The 25,134-nt window shown below is 37.8% G+C and overlaps 1 protein-coding gene across 4 annotated transcripts in view; it reads left to right on the forward strand.

Moving 5' to 3' along the window:
• Nucleotides 1-25,134, forward strand: part of lrp1ab (low density lipoprotein receptor-related protein 1Ab) — a 94,987-nt gene that overhangs the window by 21,743 nt on the left and 48,110 nt on the right. For all 4 annotated transcript variants that reach the window (XM_014018661.1, XM_014018666.1, XM_014018675.1 and 1 more), the window contains 13 exons: nt 7,589-7,726; nt 14,022-14,141; nt 14,411-14,539; nt 14,752-15,012; nt 19,927-20,089; nt 20,509-20,731; nt 21,506-21,695; nt 21,784-21,927; nt 22,037-22,273; nt 22,470-22,650; nt 22,908-23,130; nt 23,423-23,612; nt 23,696-23,818. In XM_014018661.1, coding sequence (XP_013874115.1) covers nt 7,589-7,726; nt 14,022-14,141; nt 14,411-14,539; nt 14,752-15,012; nt 19,927-20,089; nt 20,509-20,731; nt 21,506-21,695; nt 21,784-21,927; nt 22,037-22,273; nt 22,470-22,650; nt 22,908-23,130; nt 23,423-23,612; nt 23,696-23,818 — 2,322 coding nt within the window. The remainder of the gene's footprint in view (nt 1-7,588; nt 7,727-14,021; nt 14,142-14,410; nt 14,540-14,751; nt 15,013-19,926; nt 20,090-20,508; nt 20,732-21,505; nt 21,696-21,783; nt 21,928-22,036; nt 22,274-22,469; nt 22,651-22,907; nt 23,131-23,422; nt 23,613-23,695; nt 23,819-25,134) is intronic.

The raw sequence follows: 25,134 nt of genomic DNA on the forward strand, positions 1-25,134 counted from the left end.
CATTAGCACCTCTAGTAATATATTTACTGAGAAAAATGTTTACGTGTTCAATACTTATTTTACCCGCTGTACTTCTGTTTTAAAGCGCCTGTGACATGCATATCCTTTAAATACAAAAAGACAAAGAAAACATCTTTATTTTAAGAAACTTATTTACCCATTTTGTCACATAATTGGCACATTTTCTTTTAAATTAGGCTCAGCCAAAGTTAAACAGGGAGTGGCATCAAAGAGGAACTCTTTAAGAAAGAAAACTCTGGTCTTTGTTTATTGAAACATTAGTATGTGATCTCTGACTCTTTTTTTATCCTTCTCTGATAGTCTCAAAAAATCTTAAAAAAACATCATATTCTTGCATTGTTGGCTATTGTAGAGCTGGGCGATACACCGGTTCATACTGAAAACCGTTTTTAAATTTTTGCTACATGAATTATTCTAATACTAGCATACAGGTTTAAATAGCCTAAATATGTTTGGAACGTTGCTTCATGCCTGCCAGTAAACTATTTTATGGCGTGCACTTTTCTGTGCAGCGCCACTAAACGTGCATGTAGGAACTAGCAGCACACAGGGCAAAGCTAGAATCATTGTGGGAGCAACTCTCAATAACAGGTGGCGGGTGACGATTTTGTCACTTACATTCGCAAACAAAAAACAACAACAAACAAACAAAAAAAAACTCCCATCTTCGCCATTGCTGAATGTAGAATACACCTCTTCAGTGGCGTGCAAAGATAGAATTCATGTGTGAAGTAATTTTGGCCAATAATGATCTTTGTTCAACCCTCCTCATTCACGACTGTACCTTCCTCCCCTCACTGCTAACGCTGTAAGCCCAGAATGCTCAACTAATGTCTACAATCTGGACAGGAAGAAAAGGCAGAAATATGATACAGACAGAGGTACAGCAAAAGAGAAAAGCCAAGAAATAATTTCTGTGTTGCAGAAAGAGAGTAAAGCTTGTTTTATACTTCGAGTCACACATCTTGTTACCCCTGTTGAGTGTCAAAAAATCTAACGTCTTTTTCCTGACCGAGTATAAACGGGCTGAAGACTCAGCGGGCCATAAATTGGCCGTCCCTCATCTCATATACATGTAAGTAGGAAAACAACAACAATGATGGCAGTTATTGTTTCTTTCACTCAACAATCAGTGTTATGTTGAGTGAAGAGTCTGCGGAGGAAAAACTTTTTTTTAATGGTGGTGATGGAAAAAGGACGTGAACATCAGCTACATGCTCACATTCAATAGGATCAAACCAGCTGCTCTTCTAGCTATTATAAAATAGGCTTCAGACAAAAAAAAAACATGCAGAAGGAAGATCTGCTCTGGAACTCTTCAGCGCTGCGCCAGCGTTGAGGAGCTGGACCGCTGCTGAACCGTCACTGGCTCCTCATTAACAAACACATCCACGAAGTTCTAACCAATCACACGCTCCAAGCTGCAAGGTCCGCGTCGCAGAGTTCCGACGGCAATGTACACGACGGCTGTCACCAGGTGATAGCAGCGGCTGAGCAGAAGAAAGTTATGCGATTTTTTGTCACTGAGCAGGGGGAACAAGACGTGTGACTCGAAGTATAAACGAGCCTTTACTTCAGCTGACTGAAATTTGCTGATCAGGAAGCAATGATTTTTTTACATTGCAACATCAGCCTGAGCTGTGAGGAAAAAACAAATACCATCCAATAAWACCGTGATATAGATAATTGTTTAAAATGCCATAATAGAAAATTTTGGCCGTACCGCCCAACACTAGGCCATTGTAGCAATGCTCTGTTCACATGCAGATATTCCCACTCTGTCACTTCACATGTGAATATTTCAACAACTGYTCATCTCTGCAGTGTGACATTGTTTTGCAACAAGTTATCAATGTTATATTTTCAAAACAGCATTCACATTTATTRCTAGAAATYGATGTTACAGGCACTTTAATTCCTGAACCTTGACAGGTGGTTGTGAAACATCCTGATCAAGAATTTTTTTTAATCGAATGACATTTTCATTGGTGGAAATGTCTGAAAATCTCTGTAATTTTCCCAAGTAGAACATAACACAAGTTAAAGCTGAGTCACTTCTGACTAATTTTCTTCATTTCACGTGTTAAAATCAGTTTTACATTGCCACATTAACCACGTTTTGGCCAATGCTGTGACAAAGAACGTGTTTATTCTTGTTGTGGAAATGTGATTGCTCTTTGGAATGTTCTGATTTGAAAGCAGAGAAATTCATAAATGTTACACAAGGCACCGACACAGTTTGGAAAGCTTTTTTGAAGAATGTCATTTTATGTTTAAGACATGAGCTCCTTCGTTGCTTTGCATATAACAGCCGCTCTTGTGAAGCCAGTAGTGTCTGTTTGTGTGGCAATTCACACAGATGAAACAGAAGCGACTCAGAGCCATGTGGGGGTGTGCTCCCACAAACTGAGATAGCAGAATCAGCTGGGGGACAATGGTGTTGTTAGGCGGGATGGTGTGCTACACATGCCACACCTCAACTTTACACATGTACACCAATCAGCTGCTCAGACGTGTGTAAGTGGTGGAACTTTGACCCTATCCTTTATATTTTTAGACATAATGCTGATACATAGTGCCCTACAGGACTACCTTGATAAGTTATTCATTCGAAAAGCTAAGAAATGCTATATATACTTTAAAATAATCAGAATCACAGTTTCTCTTAATTGAATTGTCTTTTTCGTTATGAGTTGATTTCATAAATAAGCAAAGAACTGGCCCAACAATGAACATGCTATGTGCCATTGCTTTGGTTCTGTTAAATTTTGGCACATGCTGTTTTTGGGTGGCCTGCTGCAAAGTTCAGATCCAGCGTTCAGAGAGTTGGTCATTGGACAGGCCTGCCTGTCAACTGGCAAAATGTATTAATTCAAGCTGACAGCAGACTTTATGGGAGTCAGTCAGTTGCCGCCATGGAACCCAAGAGAAGAAGGAAACACAAGCTTTTGGGCTCAGGACAAAAGATCAACAGGACTCCAAATTCAAGGTTGTTGCATAACTATACAGAGCTGAGGGGTGGGGGATGGTTGAATTCAGGGCTTGAGGAGTTGGAGGGAAGCAAACATTAGCAGAGAAGTCTTTAACTCTGCCTGGTGGTCATAAGGCAAAATGGAATTGAAGGTATACCATTTCAAAAGTGATATAATTCACCTCTGAACTAGAGAAATGATGCAACTGTTCTTTGCAAAGCCGAAATATTCATTGAATGAAGAGACAGAAAAGTGCCAGGMTTGTGCTTTTTTAGGGTTTTTAAATTGGTAAAAACTTTAAGCACTCAAATCTTTGCTTTGAAGAATAGAAAAGTTGCATATATTTTATACTGCAAAGTTGTATGAGCCACTTGTGGGGACTTCTTAAATGGGACTTCTTGTAGTGAACTGTCAAAAAGCAGTTATTGTTAATTAATTTTTTTCAGTTATCTTTTTCTTAGTGGTAAACGTATTTTTAAATATTTAAGTAAAAATGTAATGCATGTAGCGCCCATATTTATTTTGTTGTTTTTTTATTTTCACTCTATTTGTGGTGATGTCTGACATTTCAGTTAGCATGTTGTTGCTGAGGGGCCACTGTTGCCTTTGGTTGAATTCCCATTATCCTTTGCTCTGTGTGAATGAGGAGCATTGAAAGATAAACAGTCACATGTTAAAGGGGGAGTAATATGTATTTTTCAGGCGTATAGTTCAATTCTATACCACAGTCAAGTAACTGTGCAACCTTCAGTTATATCAAAAATACATTTGACATCATATCTAAACGCCACAAMATTGGCCTGTTTCTTTAAGAACCTCCTACAGTTTCTGACACTCCCACTTCAGCACATCTTACAATAACGATTTGGAGGAGGGGTGCTCAGTGGGGCGGGAGCTCAGCTGCAAACTGAGCTCCAGGGAGGAGCTTTGTACAAACAGATGGGGCTTTGTACCAGCAAGCATTTAGGCAGCTCAAAATGGCTACCACAGGAGATTCAAGAATTTCTCAAACATGCACGAATGAGTCAAAGCAACACTCTTTGTATGTTTCTGATGAGGAAACGACATTATAACATAATATAAAGCTCAAAMAATTATTTTGCATACCYCTTCCCCAGTATAATTGTGGAAAAGKGCCCTAATAATTTAGATGTTAAAACTAAGAATGCCACTCACTTCAGTTTTTGTTGTCTTCAGCACTAAAGTAAAATAAACACGGGGGACATGAAATAACAGTACAACTATCAAGCAATTTACTAGTTTAAGTCTAGTTTCAGTTTTCAAAATTTATACATCTGGATGATGTTTTTTTCTTATTGTAAGAGCCACAGATTCCAGCAAAGAAAAAAATAGTCAGAACTGATCATAAATTGAATGCTGCTTAGCAATTCATTGGAGACTACACTAAATCACAACCCTCTGAGCCAGTTGGMGAGAGAGAGAGAACTGCATAATCTGTGTTTAAAGACCAACAGCTATTAGTCTTACTGGGAAATGGGATTTTAGATTAAAACAGTTCAAACATTAAAAGGACATGAAATTAATCACTGAAAGCACTTTGTTGGTTCCAGTTTGGCTGTTTTGATCCAAAGTACTCAACATAAAAAAACAACTCTTAAAATACCCTTTTTTTATACACAACTATGAATAGGATTCTGCTTTTACTGTCACTGAGAAAACAAACAAACAAAAAAAAAACACAAAACCTTGCACTTCCCATTAAGGGCTCGACACACGGGGAGCGACAAACTACAGCGATTAACGGCTGTCATCGCAGCCAGGGTGAAACCTGACACACGGGAAGCGATAGCGATTGCAGCGTTGCGAATCGCGCTCTCAGGTCGCTTGTCTTCACAAAATTTGTTTGGTTCTTCTACTGCCTCTTGTAAAGGTTATTAGTGGTTCACAAAAAAGGGGGGTGTGCGTTACGGATGTGTAATCTAAACAAATCTTGCGATGCTAATGGTATTGAAAAACAAACACACACCAAGATACAATTTTTATGAGGAAAAACTTACCGGATAACTTCACCCTGGTGCCAATAAATTCCCACAAAGATTTTTAGTAATCGGTGAAAGTGTTAGCTAACTACAGTGGGTAGCATACTCTCCTCTCATTGGTCAGTCAATGAAACCCTCGCTAATTGGTTGTACGCTAAGCGACAGCGACAAAAGTTGAACATTTTTCAACTTTCATATGTYGCGTCGCAAGCTCRCGTGTGCACRTCTACRTGTACGAGCGCGAAATTTCACATGCACTATTTTYGCCRGTCGCTTAGCTGGAGGAGGGCAAGCGATTGTCGCCTCACCGCACAGGCTCCATAGGAAATGAATGGAGAGAGAGCAACGTCTCCTCCCGTGTGTCGAGCCCTTTACTCTTATTTAGATACCTTAACTCCTTCTGTTTTCATTTTATTTACCTGCCAAAATAGCATTCCATTCTGGATTTTATTTATTTGTTTATTTATTTATTTATTTATTTATTTATTTAGACATTCTGACAGATGTGTAGTTCCGTTGATGTCTTTTCACAAATCACCCTGCTTGCTAGATGGCCAGTAGCAATGTAGGAAGTTTTGTAGGAGCAGAGGTTTGTTGTGGCAGTGTCAGGTTGTTATCAGTTGCATCTTTTCACTTATGACATGGTAGAAGAACCTGATTCCTGATTTAATTTAACCGGATGCATCGTCAAAACATTTAATTCTCAGCACATCGCAGCTTGTAAAATAAGCTTGCACAATGTGCAGCTGGGATATATACAAACTTTTGCAATGGATGTCGTTAGATGACTTTCAGTTTGACTTGTCTTTTATCATTTCCTGAAAACTGTTGACAACTGCTAAACCCTCGTCAGGGTTTTTATTTCCAGTGTACATGACAGTTTATTCTTGRTACTGCAGTTCATGCTGAAATCCCTATGTTGGCTTTTATTGAATGTAAATCAGGCTGGCTTAGAGAGGCTGTAGGAGGGCTGCTAATATGCTAACATCTCCTATATGGCAGAGTTATTTTCTCTTTTCCTAAGCCAGATGTATTGGAAGCTTTTTTTTCTTTCTCTAATGTGGCACATTTTCCACACAGACTGTGCTGTGGTGGGATTATTATGGAGACTTCTGTCACTTTAAGGCAGTTATTTTAACTGAGTTAGAGTCTCTGTTTTGTGTGTGGTAACTAATCTCTTGGATGGTTTGAAGGGATTCAGAGGGAATTCTTGTGGTTTTCCTCTGGGAATGACGATACACAGACAAGTGCTCTTTCTCACTCCCCTTGGCTTTTATATAAATATCTACATTGTTCGAGTCTTTGCATAAGTCACTCTTCCAAATTTGTGACCTGTAAACTGTTACATTCTTTAAAAAAGGTTTTTAAAGACTTTACATTTTATTAAAATACACAGTCATTAATATTCACATGCTAAAGGTCAGAAAAACATAAACTCCACATATGTAAAAATTATAATGAATCAAACAAATCCCCCTTTTTTTCTGCAAAAGCTGCTTTGACTTTCAAACTGCAGACTTTGTGTATAAGGGGATGGCATCTGAATATTTGTAGCCTTAGTTAACCCGCTTCAGTCACAAAAGTCTCTCCTAGCACGTCACACAACCCACAGAACTCCAGATTGTTTCCTGTGAAGGAGGTGAACTTTTATTTTCTCTCCTTTAAGTGTTTTTCTAAAATGGGTCAGCAGATGTTAGAAAGAGGGAAAAAAGAAAGAGGAGGAGGAAGAGAAAGAAGAAGAAGAAAAAGAAAAACAGCCAAGCTAACTGTTTGCTCTGCAGTGTGGGTTGAGAGGAGAGAAAAAGAGAAGAGTGGGAGGAAGTGAGAAAAAGGAGGCTGCGTCTGTATGTTCTCATCTGACATTGGGTTAAAATAAACCTGTTTTTGTTGTTTGATTTTTCCCTTCACTGTCAGCCAAATGATCATATTCACACTTCTCCACTATGCTCAATGGAAATGATGTAAACAATGAAGATGCACACAGAAGCTGCATGAATACGAATTTATTGGATGCGCTGGATATTTTTTTTGTGGGTCTGACAAACATTGGGAACATTTAGTTCCTTATCTGTCAAAAAGACAAATCCTGAAGCCCTTATCTTACCCCAGTTTACATCAGGTTTTTCCCTTTAGTTCAGGATAGAACTGTCTTATTCCACAGAAACAGAGAAATATGTTGCAGGTTATGTAAAAATGTAAGAATGTTTCGGGAGAGACCGAAGAAGAGACTAAACAGACTGTGTGAAAAGAATTAAAGAYAAGAAGACTAATTAGAGCATTTGAAACTAGCTCTGATTTGTTTTGCTTTTTATCATTCTTCCTCTACTTTAGTAAACAATTCTCTTTTTTCAGAGGATAAATAATCTTTCAAATACACTGGTTGAATAAAGTTGAAGGAAGACTACAATCATTGTAGTGCTTGTGTTTAATTGAAGTTTGTGTGATGTATAGGCTCAAAAAAAAAAAGGCATCTAATCATATCCACAAGCTATAATGTAAGAAACAGTATGAAATAGTTTTGTTTTACTGTATTACAAGATTAATTTTGGACATTTGCTTTCATACTGCCTTACACTTTGTTTTCTGGTTTTCCAGGCACACACAACAGGGCGAACAAGTGTCCTGTCAACGAGCATGGGTGCCTGGACCTGGATGTTTGCATCCACATGAGCAAACTGTGTGACGGAGTCCCTGATTGCTCAGATGGCTGGGACGAGGGGCCTCACTGCAGAAGTAAAAACGCACACACTCGCTAAATTCCACTTCAGGCAAAACTCACTGCTCTTTTTTTTTGGGCTGAGTGTCTCGTTCTAAAGGTTTGGGTTCAGAGTAGACAATTTTAGCTAGATTGGTCATGGCACAAGTAATTTGTTTTATGCTGTAACATATTGGAGTTGTCAGATCTGAAGGGGCTTTATGTATGTTGTACTCACTGCATTTCTCACCCACAGAGTAGGTGTCACTGCTGAGAACACAGTACCATTGAACTGCAGGAACGATGGTAGAAAAACATGTGAAGTACATTGTAGTGTGGTGTGATACTGCTAATTATGATACTGATTCAGTACCAAATAAACACAAGGCCAGTATTGCAGATATTGATTTGTTCCAATACATTTTCCTTATAATGGGGTTGAATGTATTGAGGTATAACAATACACCGATCTACATCAATATATTGATTAAATGATTCACTAACATCAAGGCAAAACAAAGTTGTCTTCATATGCCCGATGTGGATCAAGATGGAAATATTTTATTTATAATAATTACATCATAATTAAATAATGTTGATGGCAGACTTGTGAATTGAATTAAGATCATATGATGACAGAGTTTGTAATATTGTGGAAAAATTGTATCGTCATCCAAACAAAAAAATATATTATTGTAATGTGATAAAGCTGGTGATTTACGCCCCTAGCAATGTATAGGGTTTTTCATGTGTCATGTTTCTTCGTCACATCACATATCTTATTTTATTTTTCTAAATATTAAATATTACTACAACTCATAAATTAGTGAAAATCAAATCAGTACAAAATGAAGAATTAAGGTTTTAGAATTTGTCTTCTTGGTTTTTGTTTTTGTTTCACTGTTGGAACAAGGGCAGTGTACTGAATGTATAGAATAGAGAAACAAAAAGTATCAGTCCTGACAAGCTAGTATCGATTTRATGCAATACTAGCATTGGTATCAATAATATCTATCTGTACCCCACTAGTAGTACATCATTTATTCAGTAACATAACTGCACTGTTCTGGTAATTGGCATTTGTTTTTTAGAATTTCTTCAGTTATTTATAACATTAGAAATCAGTGCACTTCCTTGGCTTTTGTTCAGTTGTACAGATGTCTGTAGAAACGAACGTGCTTTCAGACTCTTCCTGCTGCTTTTGTTTGTTTCACAATGAGCCACTCATGCAGCCCTCAGCACATTACCAAATTCTGTGGGTTCACAAACCACCAAAACAATACTAAAGCACCTGGCTTCCATGATATTGTAATGTTTTGTTTTGCTTTTTTAACATGTGCTACTTTTTTGCAACGCTGTAAATTACAAACATGACTAACCTTGTTTATTTGTTTTTACCAGCCTTTTATTGTTGTAGTATAACTTTTTTTTATCCAATCTCAGACTATGATTTCTACCAGTTGATTTCTTTTATTTGCATCTAGAATAAGTTGATACTTTCTGTTGTAAAATTACATGAAATTTAGTTTTTGTGAGGGAAAAAATAGTCATTATTTTAGCAATCTGCTTATCCACAAGGTTTTTTCCTCTAACCTTGTAGGAATAATAAGCATCTAACCCAGATGCCGTTGAGGAAAAAAGGCAATCAAATCTTCTAGTATTAATTAAAAACCACATGAGAATGAAAGCTGAAAAACCCTGAAAAGCTGAATAAAAAATGTCTRTAGGATTTGACATTGTTGCAGTTGACAAAGGATTAAAAGTTGTCTCAGAGTTAAAAATAAAAACTCTGAAGTTYTGCCTAGTTTTGAAGCTGCATTATTTCATATTTGAGCCACTCTTTCGTGGTTGTTTTTTTTTTTGTGCAACTACAAAACCATTTATTCAAGTGTTTGAGTAATTTAAGTTCCTGACAGTTGGTCTACCCAATTCTCAAACAATGTTTGTAATCTTGAACCAGCTTATCTCCTCTACTAAGTCTAAAATATTACCCAAAGCTTCTGTTGTCTATACTGAAATGTACAAAGGTAYGTTTTGTAGAGTTTGACAGATTTGTTTACTTTAATGTCCGTTTTCTCAATTTAGTGCCATTTTTATTAGGATTATTAATTAACTCTGTTTATTTTTATATCAGCTTAACAGCTTCCTGTATTGAATATCAATTTTTTATGTTTATGCTTGTGTAAGGTCTCCAGCTGTTTTTAAATCTTTCATTGTGCACAGCACTCCCATGAATGTTATTAGACCCATCCATTTTAAGGGTGGAGTGTTSCGATTTCAAAGTTAACTTGTTAGAAGATTTAAGCAACAGTTTAGACCAGTAAAGCAGGAGCACTGTCAGACAGATGAAGTTGTACAGAGTGGGTGCAAGTGTTGTTACACAATCATCACTGCCAGGCAAGTCTTTTATCAACGCATTTATGTTGTCGTCAAGTCCCGACATGCGCTGCCTGTCCYAGAAGACACAAGTCCAGCTGTTTCCAATAAAAGGCAGTGGTCAACCCCCACCAGCAATGAATCACTCGTACATGTTCATGTTGCCTGTTATTGCATGGGTGCTCTCAAAGATATATTCACATGGTCACATTTTGGAAAAACACAAATGCTCACATTTGACCACTTATTTCAGGGAAATACTTTTACAAGCACGCATGTGTTTGCTTGAACAAAGATTCACGTTGTGCAAGTATACCTGGCAGCTGATTTCTGAAAAGCACACTTTGTCAGAGGGCTGAAGTAACACTGCCAACTTTGTTGACAAGAAGGGGTGAAAAATCAGAATTTAGCTCAATAGGTCAAGCGGGAGTTRAATGTGGTGGAAATAAAACCCTAATTATACATGGTGTGTGGTTTAGCGAAGTGCAAAACCTTTTACAGGCCAGAGAACATGAAGCAACAAGGATGATTTTGTGAAAGGTGTTGAGATTCACCAATATGGTTTCAAAGTTTAAAGATGGCACCTAAATTGACACTTAATATAAGACAATTTTTTTCAAACACAAGTCAGATTAAATCAAATACTGTGTCTGAATCAGATTTTTTTGCAAGCTAGTGACAATATAGTCAGTGTCTTTGACAATCTTCAGTCAAAGCATTAGTTATAGTCATGGTATATTAGAGTTGGTAAATTGAAAATCTAAATTATATTACAGTCTTTTCAAAGAAATTTGTAATGATGAAATGTAGGGTCATGACACAGCGCTAGTCTTCATTTTATGTTTAATAAATGCATATGGTTTTAAACCATAAATGCATATGGTTTTAAACCACTGACCATAACACTTGACTGCCTTCCCAAAAACTGACTGACTGTATAGAAAATATATTCATCATGGCAGATGTTTTAGAGCGTTTATCTCTTCACTGAYGCTTCAAATGAAGCCTTTATTTCTTCCAGCGACCTTATTCAAGTTTATGCATAGACTCTTGCTAGCTATGAAATGAGAATTTGTCTTGGTCTACTTGAAACTGTCCGAGTGAAGACAATATTATCATTTTTATTCCCAAGTGGGTGTTGGTTGGCAGAGCTGGCTTGTTTGATGAGACCTGTTTTTCTGCCCATCTTTACAGGTTATCGTGCATGAAGAGATTTTGTCTTTTGATTGTAGTTTACACTGCATGATCTTGGGAATGTTTTGTGCTGCTTTGCTAATTTATTTGTAACTTTGTGACAAATGGTTTGTCCAGGTTTTGTTTTAGGCGCCTGGGCCGCATGCTGCCACTGTTAGCTAGGCACTGTTTGCTCATTACTCAAGTTGCTGCCATGCATGTTTACAAATGGTTACTTTGTCCCTTTCGGTTGCTTTGCCTTTCTACCTGCACCTCTCCTTTGCAGATTCACAAATGTGAGGTATTTCTTTTTCAGAAGTTCTGTCAAATGTGTTCTAAATCTATTATGAATCTAGTGATTATTGACTGAGTTTACAGAATGAAGCTTATAGATTGTCTGAGATTGGGTCTGAATTCTGTCAGCTTGGTGTTCTTGTAAAGGGGAGGAGACAAACTCGGATCTCTGACAAATATTGCATATTAAATGGAATATCAGAATGAAGTCATTATTGGTAGTAATGTGTGTTTAACAAAAAAATCATTTAGTAAAAAGCCAGCTGACCTGATACCTTTCCTAATAATCTGATCTGAGTGCAACCCAAGCAAACATATTCAGTTATTTACTTCATGTATTAGAAGATTCTGTGCCCTGTAGTAGAAATGATGTAATTTGATGACACTGTGGGAAAGTGTAGGTTTCTGTCAGTTCCTCAAAGAAGCTAATGACTTGTGTCAACTTGTTTCCAGACTGTGAGAGCACAAAGCTAGGAATCTCCTTCCAGTTTTTTTTTATTTTTTTGCTAAACATTGATGCCACACATGTTGACTTGTGCATCAGCATTGAAGTTGTGTAACCAGAGATGACTAAATTAATAACTGACATGCTTGTTTCGCCCAATGTTTACTCTTGATCTTTCTGCTTCTCGCCTACTCCGGTAGAGAATTACACTTCTGGAACATGAACTGAAAATAAAAATAGACTCAAGTATCAATCGTATGACACTAGTATCGATACAGTCCATAGTATTTTGTTAGTGTAGATTTTTAGTCATCCAGAACAAAGCAAATAAAAAGGCAAAGCAAGTGGACTTCTAATCTGTCATTGAAGACACAGTTTTATGGGGTTGAGGGTTAGAGAGTTTTCTTGACGGATAAAAAGAACCAACAATACATTGTTGCAATGAAACAAATACACAGAAGCATCTCATTGCAGCCTTTWATGAATGCAGTTCTAACTTTCCAATTTCATGTTCCATTTTAGTCTGCTACTGAGGTCATAACTCCTGTACAGTATGTTTTTAATGACAGTCATTCCAATTCTCTTGATTCTTTCAACAAATCACCTCCAACTTTTGTTTTTAGGAGATAAACGTGAAGCTGAGATTCACCATGCAGTGAAGGGGTCAGCATCTTCGGCATGCTTGTTCAGTGAAAAAAAAATCCTTTAATTAATTTATAATTTCTTTGCTTTTTTCTTTAACTCCTGGTCAAATTTCTGACATAGTGCAGAGGATTTATTATTTTTTGTTTTCTTAAGAGTTGTTTTTGTTTTTTACCTGAGCAATATTATCTTAATGGCCTATTCTGGATATCATATTTTTATTTTCCTTTCTTCTCCAGTAGCTTTTCTGAAATTTAACTACACATAAATTTTTTAATTCAAGGGTTTTGTTCACGCTTAGTTAAAAAGATTATAAATTGTGGCCTGTAATATTAAACTGTGGTACTTATTGGCCACCCATAGCTTGACACTAAAGTACAAAATAGTGCACAATGACCTGGACAGAGATACACAAAGTGAGTATTTTAGCTCTGCAGTAGCCTGTAGTCTCTCACAGTGTGAGACTTGGTGAATGGATTTGATGTGGGCCACAGAGTGAACTGGGAGACTCTCTCTTTCAATGGGGCCACAACAAAAGAGTCATTATGGTCCAGAGTGCTACAGGCTTTACATAACAAGGGCCCWTCACTGGTCCAGTTTCTGCTCCTTACTGCCATGCTAGCACTAGCTACTGTACATTACGCTACAGTAGGTACATGATAGTAAATCACTGGTAACTTCATCTCTTGTACTCATTTAAGTTATTGTGAGTGTGTGTTTATATTTAGTTAATGATTAAAAATTAGTGTTTCTCAATATGTTTGCAGCAGTTATTTACCCTAGGAGCTTTGACCTCAAAATAAATCATAAAAAAAACTTCATTTTTAAATGCATTTTCAAAAGTTTAGGACCAAATAAAAATATTAAAAACTTTTTTGATTGTTTAGAAGGAAGAAGAAGTTTAAACAACTTCTTTTCTAAAACAGCATGTTTTAATATTTGTTTTTAATTGAAAACATTTGTTTTGATTGTTTTAGTTTTATCTCAGACGTATAAGCAATTTAACTAGGAAGGAAAGGAAGAAGAAAAACTTTTGATTAACAGCCCACTCTACTTATCTCCAAGCCTTGACACATAAATACACGTGTGTACGAACACACCCTATTGAGGCCACGATAAGAGGATGTGTAGATTCTCTTATTTCCTGCCAAAAGATGTGTCCTTGAGTTCCCCCTGGTCATTGGGAAGGAAGAAAAGAAGAGGCCCACTAATGTGTGCACATTCAGATCACCCTTTCTTCTGTCTGTGTGTGTGTGACCCCCACTAACATCAAATAGGATTAAATCAGAAAGCATGGCTCTGTAAGGATTGCATTAGGATTATCTCAACTATCAGTGTAAATATTAATTTATCAACATTATTTAAGTCTCTTTGTGTCTTTCTCTCTCCTTTTTCTGGTTCAGAAAATGCGCCAGACTGTGCCTCCTATGGGTGTGAATTTAACTGTGGGGTGACTCACAACGGGCCTCGGTGCTACTGCAGACATGGCTACGAGGTTGCCGCAGACGGAAAGAAATGTAAAGGTGTGTAGTGGTGATTTGGCAAATKCACTGTAACTTAAACTAATTGTTTTGTCAGTCTTTCATCATGAAATATCTGCTAACTTTTGGGAGCTTATTTGGCTTGACAAAAAAAAGATAAATGTTTTATGGTTTGGTTTTAACACTTGCTTTATGATTGTTAGCATAGAAAATGTCTTTCATATAAAGAATTGTTGGTAAAGAGCAATGATAATATACTTCATTGCTTCCTTTTTTGTGATAATAACTGTTTGTGTTTATTTACTTGGTAGATTTTAATGAGTGCAGTGTGTATGGGACATGCAGCCAAACTTGCACAAACACAGATGGAAGCTACACTTGTAGCTGCGTGGAGGGCTACCTGCTGCAACCAGACAACCGCTCCTGCAAAGCCAAAAATGGTGAGTAGAAGTACACAAAAATGACAGCAAACACCATTGTTTGCAGTTCAACCTGGGGTAACAAGAGTTTGGAGCTAGATCATAGAGGCTGCTCTCATCTGCATGTTGTTTACCATGTTTGCTATAAATGTTTGATCTCTACATCTCCAACTCAATTGCTCTTTTCTTTGTTTTTGTTTCCTTTTCTACTCCTCTCTGATAAACCAACTCAGTACCAGTGGATCGTCTGCCTGTTCTGTTGATTGCCAACCTTCATGATATTCGGTGCACCTCTCTGAGTGGCTCCAGCACCCGGCTYCCGTCCATCCCCACTAAGCAGACCATGGCGATGGACTTCATTTACGCTGAGGAGACTGTCTGTTGGATAGATGTAGGTGACACTCCAGCTGCTACTCAGCTGAAGTGTGCCAACATCCAGGACCTGAAGACAGTCAGCAACATCCGAACCATTAACATCACTCTCAGCCTGCACCGTGAGTACTTATTTATTTTTTTTAACAAAGTATGAAATGTCTGCCTCACTGTTAAAAACTGTATCCTCCTGGAACATTTTATCTGAACACTATTTCAAAGGCTTGTTGTATCCAGTGCACGTTATTTCTATTATTGATTGTTACAAACACAAAAATGCCATAAACAACTACAGATTTGATTTCTGTAAAAATGCCAGAAAATATGCCAAGTGGAAACACAGATTTCAGTTTTATTTTTCTGTAGGCTTGTCTTTGAGAAACAGAGAAACTCTGACGCACCACTAAATCATTCAGTTAAGTCGGTATCTGCGTGCCTCATTCACAGTAATATGATGCTCACAAGACTGCCAGCATGCCTTCAGGCATTCATTTAGACATTTCATATCGGGCACAATAATCTACTTTGGAACTAGATTTATGTCTGAGTTTGTGTGGAAATCAAGGAGGCTGGAAGTTTTTTTTTTAACCTTGTTTTCTTTTTTCATGCATGAGGRTATCAAATATATCATTTGAAATCATTGTTTTGTCCTGAAGTTCTAAAAAAAGGAATAAACCGTTTTTAAATGGACTCATTTTGCCAGCTCAGTTCACATAAAATAATATAAAAAAATTACAACAGCTGCTAAGTTACACAACATCCAGTTCACAATACCTTTAAATCCAGTGCAAATCAACAGACAGAGGTGCAGATGAAATTTTTAAAAGATAAAATTACATTGCAAATGTTTTAATAAGAATTTATCTGGACAAATAATCAAATTGTGCATGGATTTATCAGCCTAATACATATATATATATATATTTGTCTTTTTTCATATTTTTATATCTTTTTCATAAAGTTAATTGCTTTAAACTCACTGGTTTAGCTCAGTTGTCATAACATAGACCCATCTTTTCATCCCTTAAGTCCTGATTTGCTGATATGATGGAATTTAATGTTGGCTTTCRTTTCCTGAAAAATCCTGTCTGTCGTCATACATCTAAGGGCAGCACAGTTTGTCCCAGAATGTTCAATGGGAAGATAACACATGTTTGTTTATTGAGTAATAATGACAAGTGAAACATCTGGCCTGTGGATGTAGTTTAACACACAAGCTGTCTAATGTGTAACAAAAACACACATGGCATGTGATGGCTCACATTTTGGAGACATGTAACGTTGACATGATTTATCTGATTGCAAACCAGACAAGTTTAATTTTTTTATCCTCTTCTCTCTGTTACTCTAAACGAATGAGGGCAAAAGTCTAGTCAAAACATTAGAAGCAATGGAGGTGTAAGTTTGTGTGTGTGTGTGCACATGTACGTGCATGAGTAAAGCTTTCCCGTGAGAATTAGCCCTGGGCTTGAAACAGCAGACGTACCAACAAACAGCAGTAGGGCTGATTATGTCGGGTAGGCTCTGTAACGTGATTAGGGGTGCCTCGGCTCATTTCTAAGTGTAATTTTGGTTGCGTAACTTCTGTCACTGCTGGCAGCCCAGCAACTTCAGAGACTCCCGTCATCCCAAAACTGAATTTGATTTCCTTACATCTCATCTCATTCGTATTGTGTTGACAAAATATGATCAGTCTATTTTTAACCTTAACCAAAGTGATTTTACTGCTCACCACAGATTGRAATTTTTTTATGTGAAGCTCAGCTTTTTGAGGGCCATCCACTCAACCACTTTAGCAAACTTGGATGATTTTCAACTAAATGCACCTAAACAAAATTGTAAAAGCATTTTATCTGCATTAAGTGCATAGTAAAGCGTCCTGGAGGCAAGTGGTCCGAGGAGCCGTCTGGGTGAAGGGTGGAGATGAGAGAAAAACTTTGGCGTAGTTAAAGACCATGATCAAATGATAGGGAGAAAGAGACGGTAGTGATTTGTTCTACCTTAGTGGGTGTGTGTTTATGTGTGTGAGTGCTCATTTAGATGACATTTACATACCTTGTCTAAGGTTTTGTCAGTCTGAACAGCCTTTTCGTTCCTCTGCTTGTCTCGGGTCCTGTCCAGTMGATTTCAGGGCCATCCACATGAGAGTGCTTTTTTTTTCTGAGTATGCAAAAGTTTTTTTTTATTGTTTCAACTTTGTATCTAAACTTAGACTGTGTTTTAGGAATCCTAAACCATTATTTCCCTATATTGAGCTGTTCCATATAACTTACAAGACAAACTTTTGAAAATAGTTTTCTTAGCCCCAGCCCCTAATCTGCATAGAGGTTTGTAAAARTTGTATAAAACACTCATCTCTTCCCAGTTACCTTTTAACTTGTGCATTCCAATCACTAAATAACACAGCCTTTTATAAATTAAGATTTTTGTCCCATGTCTGTTTAATTACCACTATGTTCAATCCTATTTGTAGGTGACACTTGTCACGGTTGACTATTTTATTATATTTACAACTTTACTCTATCATAATATTATTTGAAGTAGCATTTTGACTTGGTCTGCAGAATATAGTGATAAACAAATTATCATTGCAATGCAATCTTAATATTTCAAACAAAAATGTGCCTGTGCCTTATTAATTTTTTTTTATCAATTTGTTGGACTCGCATTGCCCACGCTCGATTTAGGTGATAGTAGTTGAGTTGCTAAAGCACCCAGGGTGTTGTGAGCATCGTGGTGATGCTGCTTTGTTCATTGTTTAAAGCAAACACGGCTCAGGTGTACTTGTAAAAGGAGTTGGGTGCATGGTTTTAAAGAGGATCCTCACAAATGCGGTGATTCATAGCTTCTGAAAGTTTGAGACTGCAGCACAGAGAAGCAGATGAGGGATCCAGATGTGGAGTGCTCTGTCGGGATGTGATTCTCTGTCTGGGAAGATAAAAGTGGAGCAGATCTTAATCGTGCACTCTCCACCCTGTGCAGGAAACGTCATAACAAGATTCACCAGATCTTCCCTTATCAGTGTGTTTGCTGTCAAGGTTCCATGATTTTCTTGTCTTATACAACTCTAGGATAAAGTAACACATAGGAGGATTACCAAATGTGCTTTTTTAAGCTCCAACTTAGATACTACAATAGCATCCTACTTTCAGGACAGTTTTGTGTATTTTTATTATTGTTATTATTATTATTTGGGCATGGTGCAATTATTTTGCCAACATTTTTTTTCCTGAGTAGCCAATACAGTTTTTTGCTTTTTGCAGTTGAATTATCATTCAACTTTAAAACTGTGCTGCTGAGAGGTCAGTAAGGTGTTTGCACAGATTATTTGGATCATCTTGGCCAAGAGAGAATTATGGAAGTTGAAAGATTTCTGTTCATTTCTACTCTGCACTAACATATAAATACTGGACTCACATAGACATAGTGGAAATGGTTTTAAAGTAAGCAAGCTGCAGTGCTGCTCCGGAGCCTCGGTGTCTCCGTTTGACTGGTTTAAGGAACTAAATAGGCTGTGGCCTGTGAGTAAATACCTGTACTACCTTGTATTAAAGGAATGTTTGTTGTTGGCGTGATACCCCCTCAGTTAGTGAAACGTTCGCTCAGAGTACTGCGAGCCGGTAGGTGTCATGGGAAGGATAAGTGTAGGGTGGAGAACAGGCGTGGGTTCATTCATTTTCCCAGCAAAGTTTCCACTTACCGGAAGCTGCTTGTGGGAAGACGTCAGTACACTTTCTGAATAAGGGGGTCTAAGAGATTGTTGCACAACACAGAAGCTGCTGGGCTGCACAAATTTATTCCTGTTTTAAATGTAGTACATTGCGCAGCCTTGCTTCCCACTGAACCTTTTTTAAAGCTGATAACAGCCTTTAGGAGGAGGTGGTTTTCCCATTTCCCACTTAACTCTGCTCATATTCCATCTTTTAAGGCCAACTTAGCACTTGTATTTGGAAGGTTTTGGTATGTTGGTAAGTGGTGYAGACAGTTTTTGAATCAGGCCCAGATGTGGCTGGGTTCTTTATTTTGTAACTGTAAGCTGAGGTTCTTGTGCAGTCATTTCTGGAAGGTTGTGGGACAGAGTTACAGTAAGTTTTCTGTTTGTGGTTAAATACCCCTCTCGTGTATCTCAACATCAAAGAGAAAGGAGTGTGCTCACTTTAATAGTAGATTTCTGAATTGTGTGTGTTTGCATCCTGTGTTGTCTTGATGGACAAGCAGTGGCAGCTGTTCAAACAACTCCCCTCCCCTCCTAATAAAGTCTCCGTCTGTGACTTCCTTTTCTAAGTACTCCAAGTTCTTTTGTAAGAAGTACTGCAACAGGGTTGGGGTCTTTATAAGAGTTTATTCCTAAAATTAACTATTATTAAATCACATCAAATTCTATTTTTATATTAAATATTTTTCCCATAGGATGTACAGATACGGTATGTGGGAGTTCAACATATTTTACAATGGGCTYGCCAAATTTAAAAACAAGTCACTGATATGGAAATTATACTGTTCTGTTCCATGCAAACAAATCTGAACCCAACTTTCTTGTTGAGTGCAAGTAGCCTAAAATACAAAGAAATGTTTTTTTTTTTTGCATTATATTTACACAAGAATCTATCAAGGCAGCTCCTGTATTTCTGGTAACCTTCCTGGAAGTTGCACTGCACTGTACATTTTCTATAGGTTGACACCTAAACAATCAATTTTTTAAACATGTGGCCTGATATTGCTTAGGTTCTCTTCCAGGAGTTTAGTTTACAAAGTACAGAGCTTCTCTTTGCTCTCTATCTATAAATTTTCTTTTTTACATTTGTTTGTTTATGCAATACATTTATCAAATCCAAGTACACTGCATTGCACAGAGAACTTGGAAAATCATAAAAGAACATTCATTTTGAGCAGCATTGAGGCATCATAAAAAATACTTTGGACATGATCCTGTTTTTGCCCAAGAGTTATGATTGTGCTCATATGACACATTTTTTTTTAAAATACTTCTGTTATGTGTGTTCCTTTTTTCCCCCCTCACCCTCTGCCTCCATCAGATGTGGAGCAGATGGCTATAGACTGGCTGAGTGGAAACTTTTACTTCGTGGATGACGTGGATGACCGGGTGTTTGTCTGCAACAAGAACGGCCAGACTTGTGTGACCCTGCTGGACCAGGAGCTGTACAACCCTAAGGGCATCGCCTTGGATCCGGCCATGGGGTTTGTATTTCACTTCGACCCTCTTGACATCTTGGTGATCTCTGTTGCTGTTTAAGCATTGTTGGAGAGGAAAATGCTGTCTTATGGTCAGACAAGATGCTGACCAAGCATGCTGGCAAAAACCAAAGCACTTCCTTCAGACAGAAACCTAGACTGATGTTGCATGCTGCACAAGCACGTGAATGTTGGCTGATTCAGGTTCCTCGTTTTGAGAAAGACCATTTCTAATGTTTTTCTAAGTATAAATTTAGCATTTTATTAACAATACCTTTTACCACGTATACAAAATATTTACATGTTTAATCAAGGTGGATTGATGCTTGAGGCTGACATTCACATCCCTAAATCACACAAATTTTGCTTCTCTAATTAAATTTCTTTTTCCGTTACCCCTTATCTCTCTCGCTCATCTTCTACAGCAAATTGTTCTTTACGGACTACGGGTCTACGCCAAGGGTGGAACGTTGTGATATGGATGGACAGAACCGCACGAAGCTGGTGGACAGCAAGATTGTCTTCCCTCATGGTATCACTCTGGATCTAGTGAACCGGCTTGTGTACTGGGCTGATGCCTACCTGGATTACATAGAAGTGGTCGACTATGAGGGCAAAAACCGACACACCATCATCCAGGGTCTGTTGGTGAGTCTTTAAGGATGGTACACACAAAATAWACCGAACCACGTACATGGCTATGCTCAGGGATATATTCATGAATATTAAACTAAACTAGTTCTGTTTTACTGGTATTCCCATCAGAACAAGAAAACATCTGTTTTCCAAATGTGCATCATGGCTGATTTAATGTCATGCTTGTCTCTTGTGTATCTAGCACAGGGAGTATTTATTTTCAAGGACTGGATCTTTTTATTACCTTGATTGATATTACTTAAAATGTGCGTAATTTCATGGCTGGTGYCTCTCTAAACTTATTACTCTGGCCCTGGTGACGCTTGGCTTCAGTTATACTGGAATAATGATCTTAATGAAATCAGGACTGTGGCGGGACGATGGTGGTGTTTGTGTGCAAGAGACAAGCATGTATCATTTAGACAGAAGTGGAGACCTGCTGCAAAAGTAAAATCTGAATTGTTGGGCAGCAGATGAGGAGTGCACCCATTATGCTACGTTATGCCAAGTCTGTGTGCATGCCCGTCTTTCATTATTTTTTCATGATTATTTCATTATTTTTTCATGATTATTGAACTACTGTGTATTTTTTTACTGATAAATTATTGCTTGGAAAGTTGAAAATTATGCAAATCAGCTTTGTAGTCTTCAATAAAAAATGAGTATGTAAATGTTTTTGCACAAGCCATAAGTCATGATGACATAGTTGATTTTGAGCTGTTTTTATTYAGTGTTTTCAGTGTCCTCAAATTTGTCCGCATTGCTGTCTTCTGTGATGTGTTCCAGATTGAGCATCTTTACGGACTGACTGTGTTTGAGAACTATCTCTATGCTACAAACTCGGATGAAGGCAACCTGAACCCAAAGACCAGTGTGATTCGAGTGAACCGCTTCAACAGTACTGACTTCCAGGTGGTCACTCGTTTAGATCGGGGAGCTGCGCTGCACGTTTACCACCAGAGATGCCAGCCTCAAGGTGGGTGGCGTGTCTGCACGTTATCAGATTCCTGACTGTTTTTAAAACTAACTATAAGTCATATTCATTTGATATGCGACTGTTTCAGTTCGCAGCCATGCATGCGCCCTGGATCAGTTTGGAAAGGCTGGGGGTTGCTCAGACATTTGTCTGCTCAGCAACAGCCACAAGACTCGTACCTGCCGTTGTCGCTCTGGATTCAGTCTTGGCAGTGACGGGAAGTCCTGCAAGAGTACGTTTTTGAGTTGTAAAGAAACTGAAAGTCAAAACTGACAGTGATAATTCAAAAGAGTAATGACATWCATTCATTTATTGTTGTATTTTATATGTTCCCTCTGCAGAGCCAGATCATGAGTTGTTCTTGGTGTACGGTAAGGGTCGTCCCGGGATCATCAGGGGCATGGATATGAACGCTAAGGTGCCTGATGAGTACATGATTCCCATCGAGAACCTGATGAACCCTCGAGCTCTGGATTACCACGCCGCCAATGAATTCATTTACTTTGCTGATGCCACCAGTAATATCATTGGTCGACAGAAGATAGACGGCACAGAGAGAGACACCATTCTAAAGGAAGGTAAGTAGCAAATTATAGCTTTTATTACAGCTTTTTCAGGGGATTCAGGAAACCATTTCCACTTTTTGACTTGATAAATTCAGGCTCCCACTGAGAATAAAAATTCCATATCAATATCCTTTTGATATTAATCCATCACTGACTCCCTAATTGTTTAATTTTCACTTTGGCTTCTTTTTTTATTATTTTATCTCAGGTATTCACACAGTAGAGGGGATTGCAGTCGACTGGATGGGAGGTAATCTCTACTGGACAGATGATGGACCAAAGAAGACTATCAGTGTCGCCAGGCTGGAGAAGGCTTCACAGAGTCGCAAGACTCTCATTGAGGGGAAGATGAGCCACCCTCGTGCCATTGTTGTGGACCCACAGCATGGGTAAAACGCTTCTCATAAATGTTTGAGGTTCACTGTTTTAGTGGTTGTAGAGGGTGTCCTGTAGCTKTGTGGGAGTCATACATTAAAGATTTTGGTTGAACTCAAATTTTCATTTTTATCAGTTTTTTTTATTTGTCAGATTTTGGACACTCTTTTAATTGTTTAGTTGTGGGATGTTCCATTAAAGATCACAGATTAAAACTGCTGCTCAGGAATGTTCTATCTCACATATTTATTCCCGTTTTTTTTAATCCCAGATGGATGTACTGGACTGACTGGGAGGAAGATCCCACAGAGAGCAGCAGAGGGAAGATCAAGATGGCTTGGATGGACGGTTCACATCATCAAGTCTTCCTGACCAGCAAAACAGTGCTGTGGCCCAATGGCTTGAGCCTGGACATTCCTCAGGGCATTCTGTACTGGGTGGATGCTTACTACGACCGCATTGAGTTGGTTTACCTTAACACCACAGAGAGAAAGGTTAAGGTTTTTCTGAGAATACTCTGTATACAGTGGGTTTATTGTTGGCTAAAAAAAACAAAATATAAAGAAAAAGAAAAACAATAGAAGAATTGGACAAAACCGTTTATAACACATTTCTAAAAACACATTTTACATAGCACAAGCAAAGTACAAATATACCATTTTTGAAAACAGGATATTCAAGAAAAGAAAGCAGCATTTGAGAAAAAAAAACATAAAATGCAGCAATAAAAACAAATGCATTTAATTTGGAGATGTGTGACATCTTCTCTGTTTCCTGATTTAACAGGTTGTTTATGAGGGCCAGGAGCTCAACCATGCATTCGGCCTGTGTCATTATAAACAATTTCTGTTTTGGAACGAGTACCGTGGCGGCAGCATTTACAAACTGGACCAGGTCACCAAGACCGTCACTTTACTCCGCAGCGAGAGGCCCCCAATATTTGAGATCAGAGTGTATGATGCACACCAACAGCAGGGTAAATACTTTTTCCTATGAGCTTTCAATTTTGATGCTATTTAAAGATAAAAGACAACACACACCTGTTTTTTTTCTACTTAGGCACCAATGTGTGTCGTGTAAACAACGGTGGCTGTAGCAGTTTGTGCCTCTCAATTCCTAACGGCAGGTCCTGTGGCTGTGCTGATGATCAGATCCTTGATGTTGATAACGTCACCTGCAAAGGTACTTGGCTGCTTTTACAGGAGTTATATTTCACTTGTGGTCATTGTAGACAGCGGTGGAAAAAGTCATTTTCTCAGCAGGAGTTGAGTTTTAAAATTCCGGGATTAGATTTGCTATTTGTACTGAATCATTTTTTCTCCTAAAATACTTTTTGAAATTAAAGCACAGTTCACAGGAAATGTCATTTCAGGGCAACAAAGAAACTAGAACACTTAAGTCTCTGGCAGTACAACTATAGATTTCTTCTACACAGGRGCATATAAACCTCAAATCAACATGTTAACATCAGCCTTTTAACTATTTCTGCTTGGTGAATTTCTTCAAATAATTTAGTTTACTTTATTGACCTTTTTACAACATAAGGAATGAATTTCCTCTAAAACAAGATGTCAAAACAAAACTGAAGAAATGGCACTTCTTTCTGAAATCTGCTGAAGAAATTGAAAAGGTTAATTGCTAAACTGTTAATGTGAGTTAAATTTGAACAGCTGCCTTTTGCTGAAAGTAGGACAACAAAAGTAAGAAATCAATAGAAAGATAGCAAAACGGTCAAAAAATCTGAAAGAAGCAAAAACGTAGCTAAACTTAGCAAAAACAAGGTTAAAGTAGCAGAAACAAAGTAACAGTTATCTATTAGCAAAATTAGCAAACAACAGGAAAATAAGTACAGAATTCTTTCAGTTTGTTTTGAATTGGCAAAAAATAAGCTGAAACTAGCTTAAAATTGTTTTAAAGTAGCTGAAACTAGCAAAACATGACAGCGCACATTTTGCTGAATTCAGTAGTAAGAAGCTGAAATTATGACAAAAATGTGAATTTAGCTGAAAAAAGCTGAAATTGGCTGAAACTAGCTAAAAGTAGCTAAAAACAGAAAACATCCAAAAGTAGCAAAAAGCAGCTGAAAGAAGCATAAAAAGCTTAAGTTAGCAGAAACAAAATGGAAGAAGCACAAAAAAGTTTAACTTAGCAGAAAAATRGCATAAAAGGTCAGAATGATAGCTAAAAAGGCAGAAAAAGGCTGAAATCAACAAAATGGGAGCCAATGGAATAAAAAAATTTGCACAAAGAAGTTGAAAAAAGCAGAACCGGAACAAAGGGTGGAAATACAGTCAAGATTTACACATTTTGAAGGGTTTTAAGGATGTTGAAAACACCACTGCTTGTTTTTAATGAGGAAAAAAAAGGCCAAAAAAGCTAAATATCTCAAAAAGCACGATTTCTGAAATACTAAAAGTCTTAGACATATTGGGCCTCATGCAAGAACCGTTCGTACGCACAGATTTGTTCTTAAATTGTGCGTATGAGTGATTTAGGAG

The sequence above is a fragment of the Austrofundulus limnaeus genome, unplaced genomic scaffold (genome assembly GCF_001266775.1).
Source record: "Austrofundulus limnaeus strain Quisiro unplaced genomic scaffold, Austrofundulus_limnaeus-1.0 Scaffold3, whole genome shotgun sequence".
Classification (NCBI taxonomy): domain Eukaryota; kingdom Metazoa; phylum Chordata; class Actinopteri; order Cyprinodontiformes; family Rivulidae; genus Austrofundulus; species Austrofundulus limnaeus.